This window comes from Gymnoscopelus microlampas (genome assembly GCF_963454915.1).
Source record: "Gymnoscopelus microlampas genome assembly, chromosome: 21".
NCBI classification, from domain to species: domain Eukaryota; kingdom Metazoa; phylum Chordata; class Actinopteri; order Myctophiformes; family Myctophidae; genus Gymnoscopelus; species Gymnoscopelus microlampas.
Genome location: NC_139958.1, coordinates 43919243 through 43935992, shown reverse-complemented (window position 1 = coordinate 43935992; position 16750 = coordinate 43919243). Strand labels below are relative to the sequence as shown.

At 42.5% G+C, this 16750-nt stretch overlaps 1 protein-coding gene across 1 annotated transcript in view; it reads right to left on the bottom strand.

The window, feature by feature from the left end:
* Positions 1–16750, bottom strand: part of LOC311038258 (3-hydroxy-3-methylglutaryl-coenzyme A reductase-like) — a 31840-nt gene that overhangs the window by 14265 nt on the left and 825 nt on the right. The window contains exons 2-13 of the mRNA XM_084047657.1: positions 14407–14600; positions 13369–13480; positions 12959–13046; positions 12481–12565; positions 10762–10867; positions 8131–8237; positions 7239–7358; positions 4404–4540; positions 3421–3554; positions 2611–2844; positions 1615–1721; positions 524–718 (exon numbers count right to left, since the gene is read on the bottom strand). Of these exons, the coding sequence (XP_083903783.1) occupies positions 524–718; positions 1615–1721; positions 2611–2844; positions 3421–3554; positions 4404–4540; positions 7239–7358; positions 8131–8237; positions 10762–10867; positions 12481–12565; positions 12959–13046; positions 13369–13480; positions 14407–14568 (1587 nt within the window). The 5' untranslated portion in view covers positions 14569–14600. The remainder of the gene's footprint in view (positions 1–523; positions 719–1614; positions 1722–2610; positions 2845–3420; positions 3555–4403; positions 4541–7238; positions 7359–8130; positions 8238–10761; positions 10868–12480; positions 12566–12958; positions 13047–13368; positions 13481–14406; positions 14601–16750) is intronic.

Below are 16750 nucleotides of genomic sequence, written 5' to 3'. Positions count from 1 at the left end.
GTATAAAACAAGAGGCGTAAACATTTGAACAAGAATAAGGTAAATGACTATAAAGCAGGGGTTCTCAAACTTTTTCACGTCAAGGACCCTTATATCAATATGCATTTGGCCGCGGACCACCCATCTGAAAAGATGTTGTGCCAAGGACTCCATACAAGATTTGTGGGGTTAAACATTTTCAAAAAATATTCAAACATTTTCAAAAACTGTTTTTAATATGTATCTTTTTTTTTTTAAATAGCTGACGTATATAGGACCCTGGCGTCCGCAAACCCTACTTTGAGAACCCCTGCATTAGACCACGGACCACCATAACTCTTGAGAGTGTACAAATGGAACCAAATGGACCCGGAAGGGTCCATTTGGTTCCATTTTGTACACTCTCAGAGTTACATCCCCATAAGGGTCCATTTGGTTCCTAACTATCCATTATTCATCTGGGGACCCCCTTTGAACCCCCTCAAGGACCCCTGGGGGTCCCCGGACCCCCACTGGTCCCCGGAGAACCAACGGTATAAAGTACCTTTGAATAATCGTAGTCCTTATAAGGCAAAAGGTTTAAGGCCGAAGGGTGGGGCAGCTTGGACGACAGCATTTCTCTCCTTATGGCCACGGCCCTCTCTTCCGTTTCCATGACGACCTCCAGATTACGGGCCAGGATGTTACGCGTCGTCACCAGGCTCACCACTTCGGCGTCGCTAAGGTAACGGGCGCCCCTCTGGAGAGACACGAGACAAAAACGTCATAGATCTAAAAAAAAACATCTTGAAAGAATCATCACGGATCCACAAACACGCATCAAACTAACAACATTGGTGGTGTTATAAAAGTGACACCCGGCTCATATGTCACTTTTAAGCCCCCCTTAACCCATTAAGAACGGGAAAGCGTCTGGCATTTGGCTATTCAAAAATAGCAGATATAGATCTGCTTTTTTTGAAGAAAAGAAATCGTGAAAATGTGTGCAAATCTTTGAATATATAATATCATTTTTTAACTCAAATCTATGCTTCTTCCCTGGAACACAATATTTTGAGATGGGGGGCCGTCCGCGGACAAACACATATCCTTTTGGGGGTCCTTGACATGAAAGTTTGAGTTTTTTTAACTGTTAGGATTTAGGGGGTGCTCCTTCCATTTCGACATCTCACCACTCCGACTAGTGGCTTCCGCGTGCGGTTAAGGTTAGGGTTAGGGTTAGGTATAGGGTTCGTCAACGTCGGAAAGGCGATATGTCGGAAAGGAGAAATGCACCCAGGATTTAGAAGACATTTGTAAAATCCCCCAGAAGCAAAGATTTGAGTTAAAAATGTTCGCTTATATATATATATTCAGAGATTTGCACACATTTTCACGATTTAAAAAATAAATCACACCCTGTGTGAAGGAAGCGGTGCCTTTGATGAGCCCCGTATTGATGTTGTCATCAATATTTGTTTATGGGACAGACACACACCCGGACAGACACACGGACACACGGACAAAGTCAGATATAGAGCGGTTGGCACCGCTAAAAATAGCAGATCCACAAGCTCATAGCACGGCACTCGGTGCCGCGCTATGAGCTTGTAGATCTGCTGGAGTGAGCGCGAACGAGCGTGTATAAACATCTACCTGTGGATCCATGAGGATGGATAAACACTGGTCCACGGTTCGAGGCTCCGAGGGGGGGTGAAGTCGAGAAGAGGAGGGGCTCTCTGTCACCGGGGTATCAGTCACCTCTGAAATATAAAGAAAAATAAAGACGTAAAGGAATAGTTCAACATGACAGCCATAAACTAATAAATGCTAAAAACTGAAAAACTAAAATTCAACAGGGTGTTATTTTTTGTTAAACTAAGTGTGAGATAGCTCAATATTGTGATAGTAATCACTGCTATATGGAGTGTTTGTTCAGTAACAGGGGTCTCCCCATCTCTCCACAGAACATAGATTGTAGATCGGCTATTTTCAAATAGCCTAGGTATAAACTTAATGTATGTTTTATAATATAATAATGTATATCTGCAAAGTAACTAGTAAATAAAGTTCTCAAATAATTGTAGTGGAGTAAAAGTACAATATTTGCCTCTGAGATGTAGTGGAGTAGAAGTAAAAGCACTGAAAATTGAAAATACTCCAGTAAAGTAAAAAAAACACCATCAAAATGGTACAGTACTTGAGTAAATGTACTTAGTTACTTTACACCACACTGTGAATAGGATCTATTCACAGCAGCCATATTATGAAGAAATTCACAGGTGTTACCAATGATACTAATGAAGGCTCTGTTCCATTCTGGTCAAACAGAGTCAGGGTGCTGATATTGTGCATGTTGGCTCACTGGAAACACTGCTACACCAGTGGGTCTACAGTTGGGGTCCAGGGACCCTCATGGGCTTCCAAATGGCCCCTTACAGGTGTGTAACTCTGAGAGTGTACAAATGGAACCAAATGGACCCGTAAGGGTCCATTTGGTTCCATTTGTACACTCTCAGAGTTATGGGGGTCGTGGAAACCACTGTGCTGCACTAAATGGAACAGAGCCTTCATTAGCATCATTGGTAACACCTGTGAAGGAAGTGATAATATGGCTGCTGTGCGTAGAGCCTATCAGGGCTGAAGTCTCACCGGTCGTGCGTTTGGAGAGCGTGTCGGGCTCAGGTGCAGCGGTAGCGCAGCAGGCCGCGGTGGCGGCGCCGGCCGGCGGTTTGGGCGACCGCGACTCCGTCGTCCCACAGCTTTCCGTCTCCGTCCCTCCTCCTCCTCTGTGTCTCACGGTCTGAGTGGGACAGCCGGTGGCGGGACTACTCTTCAGAGACTGAGAGGACTCCGACGTGGTTCTGGTTCTGCAGCATTCCATCTCTGTCATAGGGACGCGCCATTAAATATCGGCATCATATCGGTATCGGTCATTTTTAGATTCCTTTGGCTATTCAAAAATAGCAGATCTACAAGCTCATAGCACGGCACAGAGTGCCGTGCGCTATGAGCTTGTAGATCTGCTATTTTTTTTTTTTACTCGTGAAAACAATTTTTGCAAATCTTTGAATGTATATATCTTTTCTTTTAACTGAAATCTTTGAATATATATATATATATATATATATATATATATATATATATATATATATATATATATATATATATATATATATATATATATATATATATATATATATATATACTCAAATCTTTGCTTCTGGGGGGGTCCCTGGAACAAAATATTTTGAGATTTGGGTTGAGAACCACTGATTTACACTTAGCAGTGTGCCAAAAAATAGCCGATCTACAAGCTCACAACGCGTCGCAGGCGCGTTGTGAGCGTGTAGAGCACAACGAGCTTGTAGATCACAGTAGAAATCTACTGATTTAGAAGGCATTTTATAGAATGGGCCTCAGGGTCTTCACGGTTTTTTTTAACAGTGCAAATGGACCAACCTGTCCCTCTGTGGGAGCTGATGGTTGGACTCTTCAGGGAGAGGGAAGACTCGGCCTCCGTCTGCTCAAAGAAGACGTACTTCACAGCCAGGAGCAACGCCAGGCCCAGGGTGATCACCTGCTCTAGATCCATGCTGAAAACAACACCAACACCAACACACACACACACACACACTTAGATCCATTTAACCCATTGAGACCTGAAGCCGATTCTACACGTCTCCTAAATCCCAACAGTATTCTGAAAAACTTGTGTTTCTATATAATATCAGTGGTGCTCAATCTTTTTCATGTCAAGGACCCCCAAAATTATATGTATTTGGCCGCGGACCCACATCAAAATATTTTGTTCCAGGGACCCCCCAGAAGCAAAGATTTGAGTTAAAAATGTTCGCTTTAAAATATATATATATTCAAAGATTTGCACACATTTTCACGATTTTTCAAAAATAGCAGATCTACAAGCTCGTAGCGCGGCACTCGGTGCCGCGCTATGAGCTTGTATATCTGCTATTTTTGAATAGACCAAAGTGTAAAATAATGCTTTTTAGCTCAAATCTAAAAATGACGCAGTTCCAGGTCATAATGGGTTAAGAAAAAGAAGACATGACACGTCAGGTATACCAGCTAGCTGCATGCTTTGTTTTGCTCCTATCCAAACTTGTGTGTGTGTGCGTGCGTGTGCCGTGTATGCGCGGCTTGTTCAAAGTATGGGATGTCTCCCATTGGCTTAAAGGACAGCCGACGATCGAAAACATATCAAGAATATGTTGACTAGTGCTCCGTCTCTTCAGAGACCAGCTAGCTGATAAAAAAAACTGTTAGGATTTAGAAGACATTTGTAGAATCTCCAGAAGCAAAGATTTGAGTTAAAAATGTGCGCTTTAAAAGCTCGTATATATCTGCTATTTTTGAATAGCCAAAGTATAAATAACATATTTTCAAAAAATAGTGTGCGTGGCGACGTGACACTCCAGGCTTACCTGGAGATGTGCAGGGGCCACACGGAGCTGGTTGAGTCCAGCCTCTGGGCGATGGGACCCTCCTCTGATGTGCGATTGTGACCCGGCTCCTCCGCAGCTAAACGACTGTGAGCGTGGACCAGAACCAAGCCTAGAGACTGTAGAGAGAGAACAACATGGATTATATGAACTAGAACCAAGCCTAGAGACTGTGGAGATTCAATTCAATTCAAACTTTATTCCAGACACTCAGGGAGTCCATATACAGATAAGACATACAAATATAAGAAAGTAAAAAAATAAAAATAGATAAAAACACATCATACAAACAAGAACATACTATTACATACAAATAACACATAGAGACTGTTTCTCCAGTGAATCCGTAGCCTGGACGAGTACCGGAGACAGCTTTTTCCAGGATTGACCATATCCTCAATAATACTATTCCTGGACTCATCCAGGCGTGTCATGAAACCATACATGGAGTTCTTTAAGAGAGCCTCACAAGTGTGTATACCACATGTCACAAATAAGTGACTGGCACTATGCCATCTGGGGACCTTAAGTAGAATCCTCAAGGCATCATTGTATGCTACCTTGAGCCTCCGCATACTACCCTTCTTGTATGAGCACCACAAGAAGGCTGTATACATGGGAGTACAAAATGCTTTAAAGAGAGCACATTTAACAGGATCAGAGCACATGCTGAACCTTCGAAGCAGCATATTGGCCTGGGCGTATAGTATGCGGCACTGCCTGGAGATATCTCTATCATCTTGTAGGTTGTCAGTAAAGATGTGGCCCAGATACTTAATTTCCTGACATAATGATAAAGGACTGTTACTTAAAGAAAAGGCTGGAAACACCAATTTCTTGTCATCCTTACTTCTCACAATCATGACACTACTTTTATTTGCATTATATATAATGTCATGGTCAGTGCCATATTCATGTCAGTAGCTGTTGTAACCCTCCACTGTACGGACTTAGTACAACCAGGTCATCAGCATACATCAGATGATTGATGATAGAGTTACCAATCATACATCCCGTATTGCACTTATTTAGTTCAACTGATAGATCATTCATATAAACATTAAATAAAACAGGAGACAAAATCCCCCCTTGGCGTACCCCATTGCTAACAGAGAATTGGGCGGATAATGCATTACCCCATTTGACATGCATTTTCCGATTTGCATACCAAAACACCAGTATACGTACAATGAGTCTTGGTGTGCCTCTATCGAGCAGTTTCTGAAACAGTTTGACGTGGTTGATCCTATCAAAAGCTCGAGATGCATCAATGAAGCATAGGAAAACAGTGGAATTATGGTTACTGTAGTTGGCAATTAGTTCTTTATGTGCAAAGATGCATAAGTCTGTTCCGTGTTTCTTTTTAAATTCAAACTGGTTATCTGCAGTCAGGACATACAGTTCCAGGCGCTCAAGCAGTATTCTCTCCAAGACTTTGGAGAGGATGCTTGCCAGAGCGATAGGTCTGTAGTTGTCAATGCTGTTAAGTTTCCCTGCCTTGTCTTTAATGACAGGTACTAATTGCATAGAAGTAATTGCTTCTGGTAGTACACCATGACCCATCAGTCCTGTGAAGCACAGGGCCAATATATATCACATTTTGTTGCTAGCAAATTTTAAATGTTCTGCTGTTATGTGATCCATGCCACAAGCCTTATTGTTGTCTAACAACCTAATGGCATCAACCACATCATCAGACCTGATCAGTACTTTTTCTAAAGGACCAACCTGGCCTACTGTCACAGTGCCACTTCTTACACAGTTAAATAATTTGTGATAGTGTTTCCTCCACACTTCAGCAATTTCAACCGGGCCACAGGCACCCTCTATGTTAGAGGGTAAGGAAGTTTTACTGTTGTTCATAACTTTAACCTCTTTCCAGAAATCATAGAGGTCTTTACTTTGTAGTTAACTAGCCAATGAGTCTGCTCTCCGAGTGCTCTCCTGTCTTTTTACAGATCAAACGGCATATTTAAATTTTGCATTGGTGAGTTTTTTCTCCTCAAACACAGAACCTTGTCTGGGCCTACCAGAATCATTCCAGCATTTAAAAGCTGTCCTGGCCGCCAAATGATGCTCAGCCACAAAAGTATGCCAACCAGGCTAATGTTGTGCACCTTTTTTTCCCCTTTTTACAGAATTGCCTACCCGAGGCTATAAGAGCATCTACAATGTTATCATACATGACACACAATTGAGTGCCATGCTGCACGTTATTGCAGTTTGGGTTATCACAGTATAGTGCCTCCTTGTTGATAGAGGAGGGAATATTGTCAATATTAATATTCATTACCATCGGCATGTGATCTGAGATGGCCAACCCATAACACACCTCCACACTGTCTATGCATGCATGTGCATCAGCTGTGCTTAAACAATGGTCAAGCCATGACGTAGTGTGCCATGCATCACTAATGAAAGTAAAGGTAGTGTCTGGTAACATAGAACAAAGCATTATTATCTGATAAATCAGCATTAAAATCACCAATGGTAAACACACAAGTGGAACCCACTTACATCCGCGTCCTCGTGGAGGCTTCTACAGCTCTAAACATATCAGCTTAAGCGGTAAAAACGCTGGCACTGGATGTACCCTGTTTTAAAACACCCTCTTGAACTTGATGTGTTAAATGCTTTTAAAATCAACTAAATGGTTCTTTAGTGTATTGTTTTTTTTATGTGTATGTGTGTGTGTGTGTGTGTGTGTGTGTGTGTGTGTGTGTGTGTGTGTGTGTGTGTGTGTGTGTGTGTGTGTGTGTGTGTGTGTGTGTGTGTGTGTGTGCGTGCGTGTTCATATCAAACGGAGGTTCTTCTCACCATGATAATTTTAACCCTTTGGGTGACAGGGTTGGGCTTGTTGTCTTCTTCTTCAGCCAGGACTGAGGCAAAGTGGCTCAGCTGCCAGATGGGACGACCTTCACGGCTTTCCCTGGATAACTGTAGACACAGTACAAATACACTATTACTGTATGAATATATGATTATGAATATTGCTGCTACTGCTGCTGCTCTGCCACTATCATTATTATGTTTAATCTATTAAGACCAGGAACACATCTCTGTCATCTTTGGCTATTCAAAAATAGCAGATATACAAGCTCCTTGTAGATCTGCCATTTTTTTGAAAAACCGTGGAGAATGTGTGCAAATCTTTGAATATATATATATATTTTAAAGCAAACATTTGTAACTCAAATCTTTACTTCTGGGGGGTCCCTGGAACAACATATTCTGAGACGGGTCCGCGGCCAAATACATATCTAGAAATGTTTTCTAAATCCTAATAGTAATGTTAGGACAGTGGTGCTCCAACTTTTCCATGTCAAGGACCACCCAAAATTGTATGTATTTGGCCACGGACCCCCGCATCTCAAAATATGTTGTTCCAGGGACCCCCAGAAGCCCAGATTGGAGTTAAAAATGTTCGCTTTAAAACATACATACGCGCGCGCGCACACACACACACACACACACACACACACACACACACACACACACACACACACACACACACACACACACACACACACACACACACACACACACACACACACACACACACACACACACACACACACACACACACACACACACACACACACACACACACCAAAGAAATCTTGACATGACACAGACGTGTTCCCGGGTCTTAAAGGGCTAATACACAAACACACACACATCTTGTCTTATCTCGTCTTATCTTATTTACCTCCAGCACCAGTGAGACGCAGGCAGGGAAGAACGTCATGAAGACAAAGTAGTTTGCCAACACCGACATGCAGCCAAAACAACACATGATCTCTAGTTGAGGAACACCTGTAGGAAAACAAACGAGAGGTCATCATTATTGATTATTGATTATGGATCTGTCCATTTTCAGAGAGACACATACAGAACGAGAATGTGTCTTGATTTGTGATTGTAATAGGCTCTATGCACAGACAGCAGCCATATTGGAAGGAAATTGGGCCTCTTCCTTACTTCCTTAACAGATGTTACCAATGATACTAATGAAGGCTCTGTTCCATTTCATGTAGCACAGTGGGTCTCAAACATTTTAATTTCAAGAACCCCCTTTAACTCTGAGAGTGTAAAAATGGAACCAAATGGATTTGCACACTCTCAGAGTTACACACCTGTAAGGGGCCATTTGGAAGCCCATGAGGGTCCCTGGACCCCAACTGTAGACCCACTGGTGTAACAGAGTGTTTCCAGTGAGCCAACATGCACAATATCAGCACCCTGACTCTGTTTGACCAGAATGGAACAGAGCCTTCATTGTATCATTGGTAACACCTGTGAATGTCTTCATAATATGGCTGCTGTGCATAGAGCGTATTGCAAGTTTGGAATTGTAACAGCTGAAATCAATAATGTGTCAGTATTCCGATGTTAACCTAAGGGCCGCATTAAGTGAAGGAGGGGGCCGCATGTCGCCCCCCGGGCCACCAGTTGCCCATGTATGATGTAACCTGTTGTAATAGTGTGATTAGTGAGTAACAAGTAATAAAAAAAAAACGAATCCTAACCCATGGAATGGTGCTTGAACCCCCCAACACTATTGCGTGGGGTGAGTATATATGATGGACCCACCCGACACAATAGTGGTGGTCCCCAGGTTGCTCTTAGGGCTTTCACCAACTAGTCGACTAGTACAGGGGTCTTCAACGTTTTCAGGCCAAGGACCCCCTAGCTGAGAGAGAGATGAAGCAGGGACCCCCTGTATGTATAAGATTGTGTTGTAGATTACACTGTTTTTTAACTTGGTCTGCTCTTTTTTCCCCCTACACCAAACATTTTAAGTAGACTAGTCGACTACCACTGGGTCAAATAGACCAATTATTTGTTTACTAACATTGAGCCTGGACGCACAGGCGATTGTTTCACGCAATCAATTCCCAACCTGTTTCGGGGTGCACTGGTTTCAGCACACCCCAACCCCCTCTTGTGTGTGTTGGCTAGTGAAACGCGTCCTAACGAGACCTGATATAATGGGTTTCGTTGCGCGCATACTGGCTGCGTGCAGCCAGTGTGACGTCGTCTGTTAAGGGGTCTATGAGCCGACCAGTAATAATCTCTAGTCGTGAAAGCCCTATCTTAGTCAGGATGGTGGTCCCTGGGTCAAAAAAAAAAAAAGCAACGCACCTGGGGTGACAGGGCTTTCTCAGTTGCAGCCCCTCTCCCTTTGGAAGCCACTCCCACCTCACATCGAAGCCGCCCCACCCTTGCCCTGTTCAAAGCCTCCCTCAAAACCCACCTTTTCATCAGACTCTCTTTCCCCGCCTAATTCAAAACTCCATTTCTGCCTTTTAGTTTTAGCTTGATATTTTCTTTTCTTTGCTCAGTTTTCTTCTTTTAACCAGTTTTCTCTTAATAAAGTTGTTTAATTTGTTTTGTTGTAAAGCGACTTTGAGTACCAGTATTTTTTATTATCCTACATATAATTTAAAGAATGTCAGTCTGTCTGAAGTGCTTGGTTCTCCTCAGTGGCTGTGGAAGCAATTGCTCTGCACTTGCACATGGCCATTCATCATTAGCACATGCCCACCGGTGAGGAAGCCTGTTTTTCACCCAAATTCAAGCTGTTTATTTGCCTTTTTTGAAAACACTGTCTAAAGCTCCTTACACACCGGGGGCGATTTTTTCATGCGAATAATATGTTTTTTTTAAAAACCTTATAAAGTCAATGCAAGCTTCCACAGAGCGGAAAAGCGAAGCGAAAAAGCGTCTTTTATTTATTCGGAACAAGTCTGAATTTTGCGTATATTCACATAATGGCCGGTGTGTAATGACCTTAACTCTGCGACCGCAGTTTGCGCCGTTACTGCACATGCCCGATGGGAACAAGCAACCAGGTCTATGAAAACAAGCCCAAACCAAGAGAGCCCAAGTCGCTTATAATAAGCGGTGTGTGTTCTCTGCGGCTCCACGACGCGGCAACGGGATGCGCACGTGCGCGTGTCTTGTAGCACACAGTTACAGAATACAAAGTCACTTTCCATCCCTGATATACTGTCTGTGCACAGCGCATAACCCAAACCGCACACTTTGGGTGCTCATATCCCCCGACGGGTATGGTCTAGTTCTTATTATTAGAATGTGTTGTTGAAGATGGATTGGTTGGAGATGGATGGATGGATAGTTGTTTGATACAGATTGGACTTTTCTGTCTCAGGAACAGGGCTGTATGGGTACCCTCCAAGTTCCTTGCGGCTGACTTAGGCACTATGTCATACTTTGTTGTATGCTGGTGTTATGCTGTGAAGGTAGCAGATCTACAAGCTGAAAACCTTTGATGACATGTTTGACCTATAATGCCATCAAGTGGAGGTGTACTAACCTGACATGGTTCCCACGCCGATGACCAGACACTCGACCATAGCGTCTAGCGTGAATGTTGGACCCAGGATGGCCATGCCCTGGGAGATGTTCTCCCTTACCTCCTCCTGCGTGTATACACACACACACACATTTTAACAATGTATTCATATCCACATAAAGGAGAGCATACAAGGACACAGTAGCAACAATGAAAACGAAGCATTCTTCAAATTGCAAGTCAGTTCCACTCTTATTTTGAATTTCTCTGACCGAAAGTAAACGATTACTTTCCTAGGAAATATGCTCTTATTTTGAAGGCCGACCGTCCGGAAGTGAAGTGTTTTCTCTCGTTTGACTTGACGGACATTCTAAGTGAAAGACAAGTCACGACAAATCAGGGGGCGCCGGAATGGAATATGACCTGGGGGGACACATCAGGGACGCGCGCGTGCATATTTCGGGTGGTTTTGTTGATCTTTGGGGGCAGGCACGGACTGGCACAGAAAATCGGCCCTGGCATTTGGGATCTTCACCGGCCCATAGCGGGGGTCGAAGCGCGCGGGCGCCGACATTTTTTTAGGGTTGGCCGCGGCCCCAGACTGCCCGGCCCTTCTGGCATCTGCCAGAAGTGCCAGACCGTCGGCCTGTTTGGGGGGGATAATTCGGTTATTTCGGTTAATTCGGTTCACCTCGCGCTCGCGGTGATCGCGAGGTGCGGGGGACTGGACTGATTTTATTATTTATAAAAAAAAAAAAAAAAAATTAAAGTTTGTTTTTTTTTTTTTTTTGGCTGGACTGAATAGTGGGGGGACACAGCGTCCTTTAACTAAACTGCGACAAATCACTGAGTTCAATAAAACAAACGTCAATCCGACAAGTTGACATAAACAGTCAAGCTTTTCATACAGAAGGCTTTAGGCAGCTTGCTACATTAAGGACATTTCAGACGATGCCTAGTAATTCATTTTCAAAGAAAGCCGAGTGCAGGTCTTGCTCTATGAAGCAGGTAGGAGCAGTCGGACACATGCATGTATGCTCGTCACACAAACACAGCGCGCACACACACACACACACACGCTCGTCCCGTGCCAGAGTTGAGCTGGCACGCGACTTGCAGAGAAACAGAGCGTCTCTGTTTCAGTTTCCGCAGCCCCTCGCACGCACGCACGAAAGAGAGGGAGAAACGGAGGGGTGGTTTATTTACTGTCTAAAACAAAGGGATGTTTCTCGATTTAACAGTGGACGCGCGGGGGGGGATTCATATCGGCTATATTGTTGCCTTTTGCGATACTGAAATCACGATAACGATACAATAACGATATATCGTGCAGCACTAGCCGAGACAGCACAGCACAGCCTTCTTGGGCATCCCAAGTTGTTGAAACCCTCTACCAACCAGTCTGTGGGTATGTCCTAGTCTACCAAATATGAAAACATATAGTCTGCACCTATAGCCAAGCTCTGAGATGATATTTAGGAGTGGTTGGTATTTAATGACCGTGGTCATAAAGGCTTCCTCTAGGCTAGGGTCACACACACACACACACACACACACACACACACACACACACACACACACACACACACACACACACACACACACACACACACACACACACACACACACACACACACACACACACACACACACGTTTAATGACACGTCAAGAATACCCACACTCTATAAATATAAATAGGTGGGTGTTGTATTTGATGGGGGTCAGGGGTGAAATGTTACCTGAGAGTTTGAGCTGAGGGCGAACTTGGCCAACGTACAGGCCTTGGAAAGGTCAATGAGGAGGAGGAAGAATGGCAGAGCTTCACTGCAATGAAAACACACACAAGACAACCCTGCATTATATCACAATGATGGGATATTTTCAAAAAGAGAATTGAAAACTCTATAAATTTGTAATGTTAACAATATTAGGGAGAGACATTTGTGCCTTTTATGTAAACTTTTTTCTATGTGAACAAAATATTGTATGATGAACAATTATAGATAGTATATATTTATTTATGCCATTAATATTCGTTTTTTTGACTCGATTTTGGTTAATTTCGGTTATTTAGTCCTAAACGGTTAGTGACACACATTTTGGTTAACTGTCCCATCCCTAATAACTATAAATATTCTTCTTCCCTGGCGCAAATGGGGGTCCTTGACATGAAAATGTATGATAAACACCGATCTCTATGCAAATGCAATGACTTACTTGAGGCCGGTCAATTCTTTCCCAAAGAAGTGAATGACCACGGTACTGAAAATGAAACTGGAGAACACTGTGAAGAGCCCGGCAATACCTGCAGAGATAGAAGAAATACCACATTATTGCTGCACACAATACAGTGTTGATGTGTGGATTCTACATAAGATCGTGTTGAATACTGTACCTCATTGCTTTTTTTTGCCAATGAAAAGTATTAACAAGAGCTTGTGACTACATTGGATCCATTGGAACCACAGGTTCCTTTTTTACATTTCCAGAACAGTTTTGAACAAACCACCCGATGCAGCCACGAAATGCAACAACACATGGTACTGACCCAGGATGTACTCGGATACATTTACATGGTACTGTACTGACCCAGGATATACTCGGATACATTTTAACATGGTACTGACCCAGGATGTACTTGGAGCCCAGCTGTCGGAGGTTTTTGAACTGGAAGTAGATGTAGACGATGGCCATGCAGCGTGTGACCGTCAGGATGATGACGTCACTGCTCAGGACTTTCTGTAGAGATAGATTCATGTTCATGGTTACGTGTAGGCCAGTGGTGTAAAGTAACTAAAGTACAATTACAATTTTGAGGTATTTTTTTTTTACTTTGCTGGAGTATTACTTCTACTCCACTGCATCTCAGAGGCAAATATTTTACTTTTACTACACTACAACTATTTGAAACCTTTTGTTACTAGTTACTTTGTAGATATAAACTATTATATTATAGAACATACATTAACCACTTTAGCAACATTTTATACAGTACATAGGCTATTTGAAAATAGCTGATCTACAAGCTTGTGAGCTTGTAGATCAGCTATTTTTAAACAAGTACATTTCGAAATAAAATAAGGACTTTTACTTGTAACAGTACTTCTACATTGCAGGTATTGATACTTTCACTTAACTCTTTGACTGCCACAGTATTTTCATAATGTACTCATCCAGTGCCAAGCGATTTTTAGTAGTTTTAAAGTTGTCATAAAAGTTTAGATCCATATTTATCGATCGATTCACTGTGTGTTTCCGGAGCAGGAGTCTCTGACTATTGCATCCGGAGCTAGTGTCCCCTTCGCTACAGGCCGTTGGAAACACGCGTCTCCTCGGAAAAATGGATAAAAAAAAAAGAACCGAGATACAGGTGAAAGAAAAAAACTACAAACATGGAGTCGACGGGAACGGAATGACATTAAATCCTTTATTTCCGTATCCGTCTGTGCTACAGTTTTACTGCTCACTTCGGATTCAAGATCAGACCGTGACGGTCTATAAAACAACATTAAGTAAAAACTCGGGATTTCTCGTTCTGGCACTGAGGGCATTCAGAAAAAACTCGGGATAATTCGGGACTTGCCACTGAGAGAGTTAAGTAAAAAAAAATGTGAGTACTTTTTCCACCAGTACTGTTCCTACCCTAGCTCCCATAGTAAACTGACCTCTTGGACTTTAGGACACTCGTCCCAGCTGCACACTTGCTGGCTGACAGCCAGGCCGCTCATGGACATGAGGCAGACGGTTAGAGCGATGGTCCCCACGATCACCTCCCATGGGTGGGAGGCCACCAGCAGGCCGTAGCGCCTGAACACCCCCGCCAGCATGGTGTGGTCCCTGATGATGCTCACTGAGTCACCTGTATGGAGAAAGGTTCAAATAACACCTCGTTAGTACCGCAATACACCGCAATATACCACTTTATCAGTGGTGGGAAGAGTACTCAAATGTTTTACTTAAGTAAAATTATCGAAAAAAAGAGCAGACCAGGTACAGAGCCAAAGGTCAAGTTGACTAAGCACCGAGGGTTTAAGTGGTTAAATGTCTGAAAATACATGTTAACATGAATCCAACATGTTAATTGATAATATCATATTCACACACACACACACACACACACACACACACACACACACACACACACACACACACACACACACACACACACACACACACTAGTTCTGTCAAACAAGTCTATAAAGCTATTTATGAAATCTATGAAAAGGTTTAATCTGCAACACAATGCTATACAATATGTAGTGGGGGGTCCCTGCTTCATCTCTCCCTCGGCTAAGGGGTCCTTGGTCAGAAAAAGGAGACCCCTGAACACTTAACCCTATTTCTAATGTAGCTAAAACAGCAGATCTACAAGCTCACAACAAGCAAATGTTTTACTTGAGTAAAAGTATCAACGCTGCAATGTGGAAATACTTTAGTTACAAGTAAAAGTCTGGAATTCAAACTGTACTTGAGTAAAAGTACCGGTATCAAAATGTACTTTTAAAAAAACACACGTAGAAACTACTCATTATGCAGCATGTCCCATTTCACAGGTTATCATTATGTCTAAAATTGATACAAACACTTTTGAAAATAGCAGATCTACAAGCTCACAAGTGTGAGCTTGTAGATTGGCTATTTTCAAATAGCCAAAGTTTAAATAGGGCTGAAATGGTATGTTTTGTAATGATACTCAAAATCTACATAGTAACTAATAACTTTTAGGCTCTATGCACAGCAGCCATATTGGGGATGAATTGGGCCCCTTCCTTACTTCCTTTACAGGTGTTACCATAATACTAATTAAGGTTCTGTTCCATTTAGTGTGGCATAGTGGTTGTCTTATTTTCAAGGACCCCCATAACTCTGAGAGTGTACAAATGGAACCAAATGGACCCGTAAGGGTCCATTTGGTTCCATTTGTACACTCTCAGAGTTACGCACCCACCATAAGGGGCCATTTGGGAACCAACATGGAGTGTTTCTAGTGAGCCAACATGCATGATATTAGCACCCTGACACAGAATGGAACAGAGCCTTCATAGTCCAGGGGCCAACACTGATATTTTCACAAATTGGTACCACCTGAGGTGGCCGTAAAGTTTTTGTATTTTTGTATTCCTACATGTCTCTAGTTTATATTTTGGTATGATACATCTTCCAATTCAGTAGCTTAATGGCAGTTATCACTATCTACCGGCTAATGTATCCGGTAGGAGACACAAAGTAGAATCTTTGTGTCTCCTACCGGAAATACACCCGGGCATCAAATTATTGCGACAAAAAACAAAATATATCCATGTATTCAAGGCTTCATGGGGTGTGCAATTGATAACTTCTCGGATTTTTGGTGTTTGCAAAAAGACTGCTTTCCATAAGCTTGTAAAAGTTGACCCTCCTTCGGTCTAGGGTGGTCATAGCTGAATGGGTAGAGAGTCCCCCTGGGAAACTTAAAGGAGGAGTTCACCCAAAAAAAGTATTTATTTTCTATCAATTGCACACCCCATGTAGCCTTGAATACATGGATATATTTTGTTTTTTGTCGCAATAATTTGATGCCCAAGTGTATTTCCGGTAGGAGACACAAAGATTCTACTTTGTGTCTCCTACCGGATACATTAGCCGGTTTAGAGTGATTACTGTCATTAAGCTACTGAAATGGAAGATGTATCATACCAAAATGTAAACTAGAGACATGTAGGAATACAAAAATACCAAAAATGTACGGCCACCTTAGGTGGTACCAAAATCTGGCTTGGCCCCTGGACTATCATTAGTATCATTGGTAACACCTGTGAAGGAAGTGAGAAGAAGCCCAATTTATTTCCAATATCAATATGGCTGCTGTGCATAGAGCATAGACTGTATAAATGAGACATAGAGTCTATTGTAGTGGAGTAAAAGCATAATATTTGCCTCTGAGATGTAGTGGAGTTAGCCATGGTTCACATGAAACAAAATGTATCCATTTACAACCCGTACATCTATATAAACGTTTAGATTTAAAAT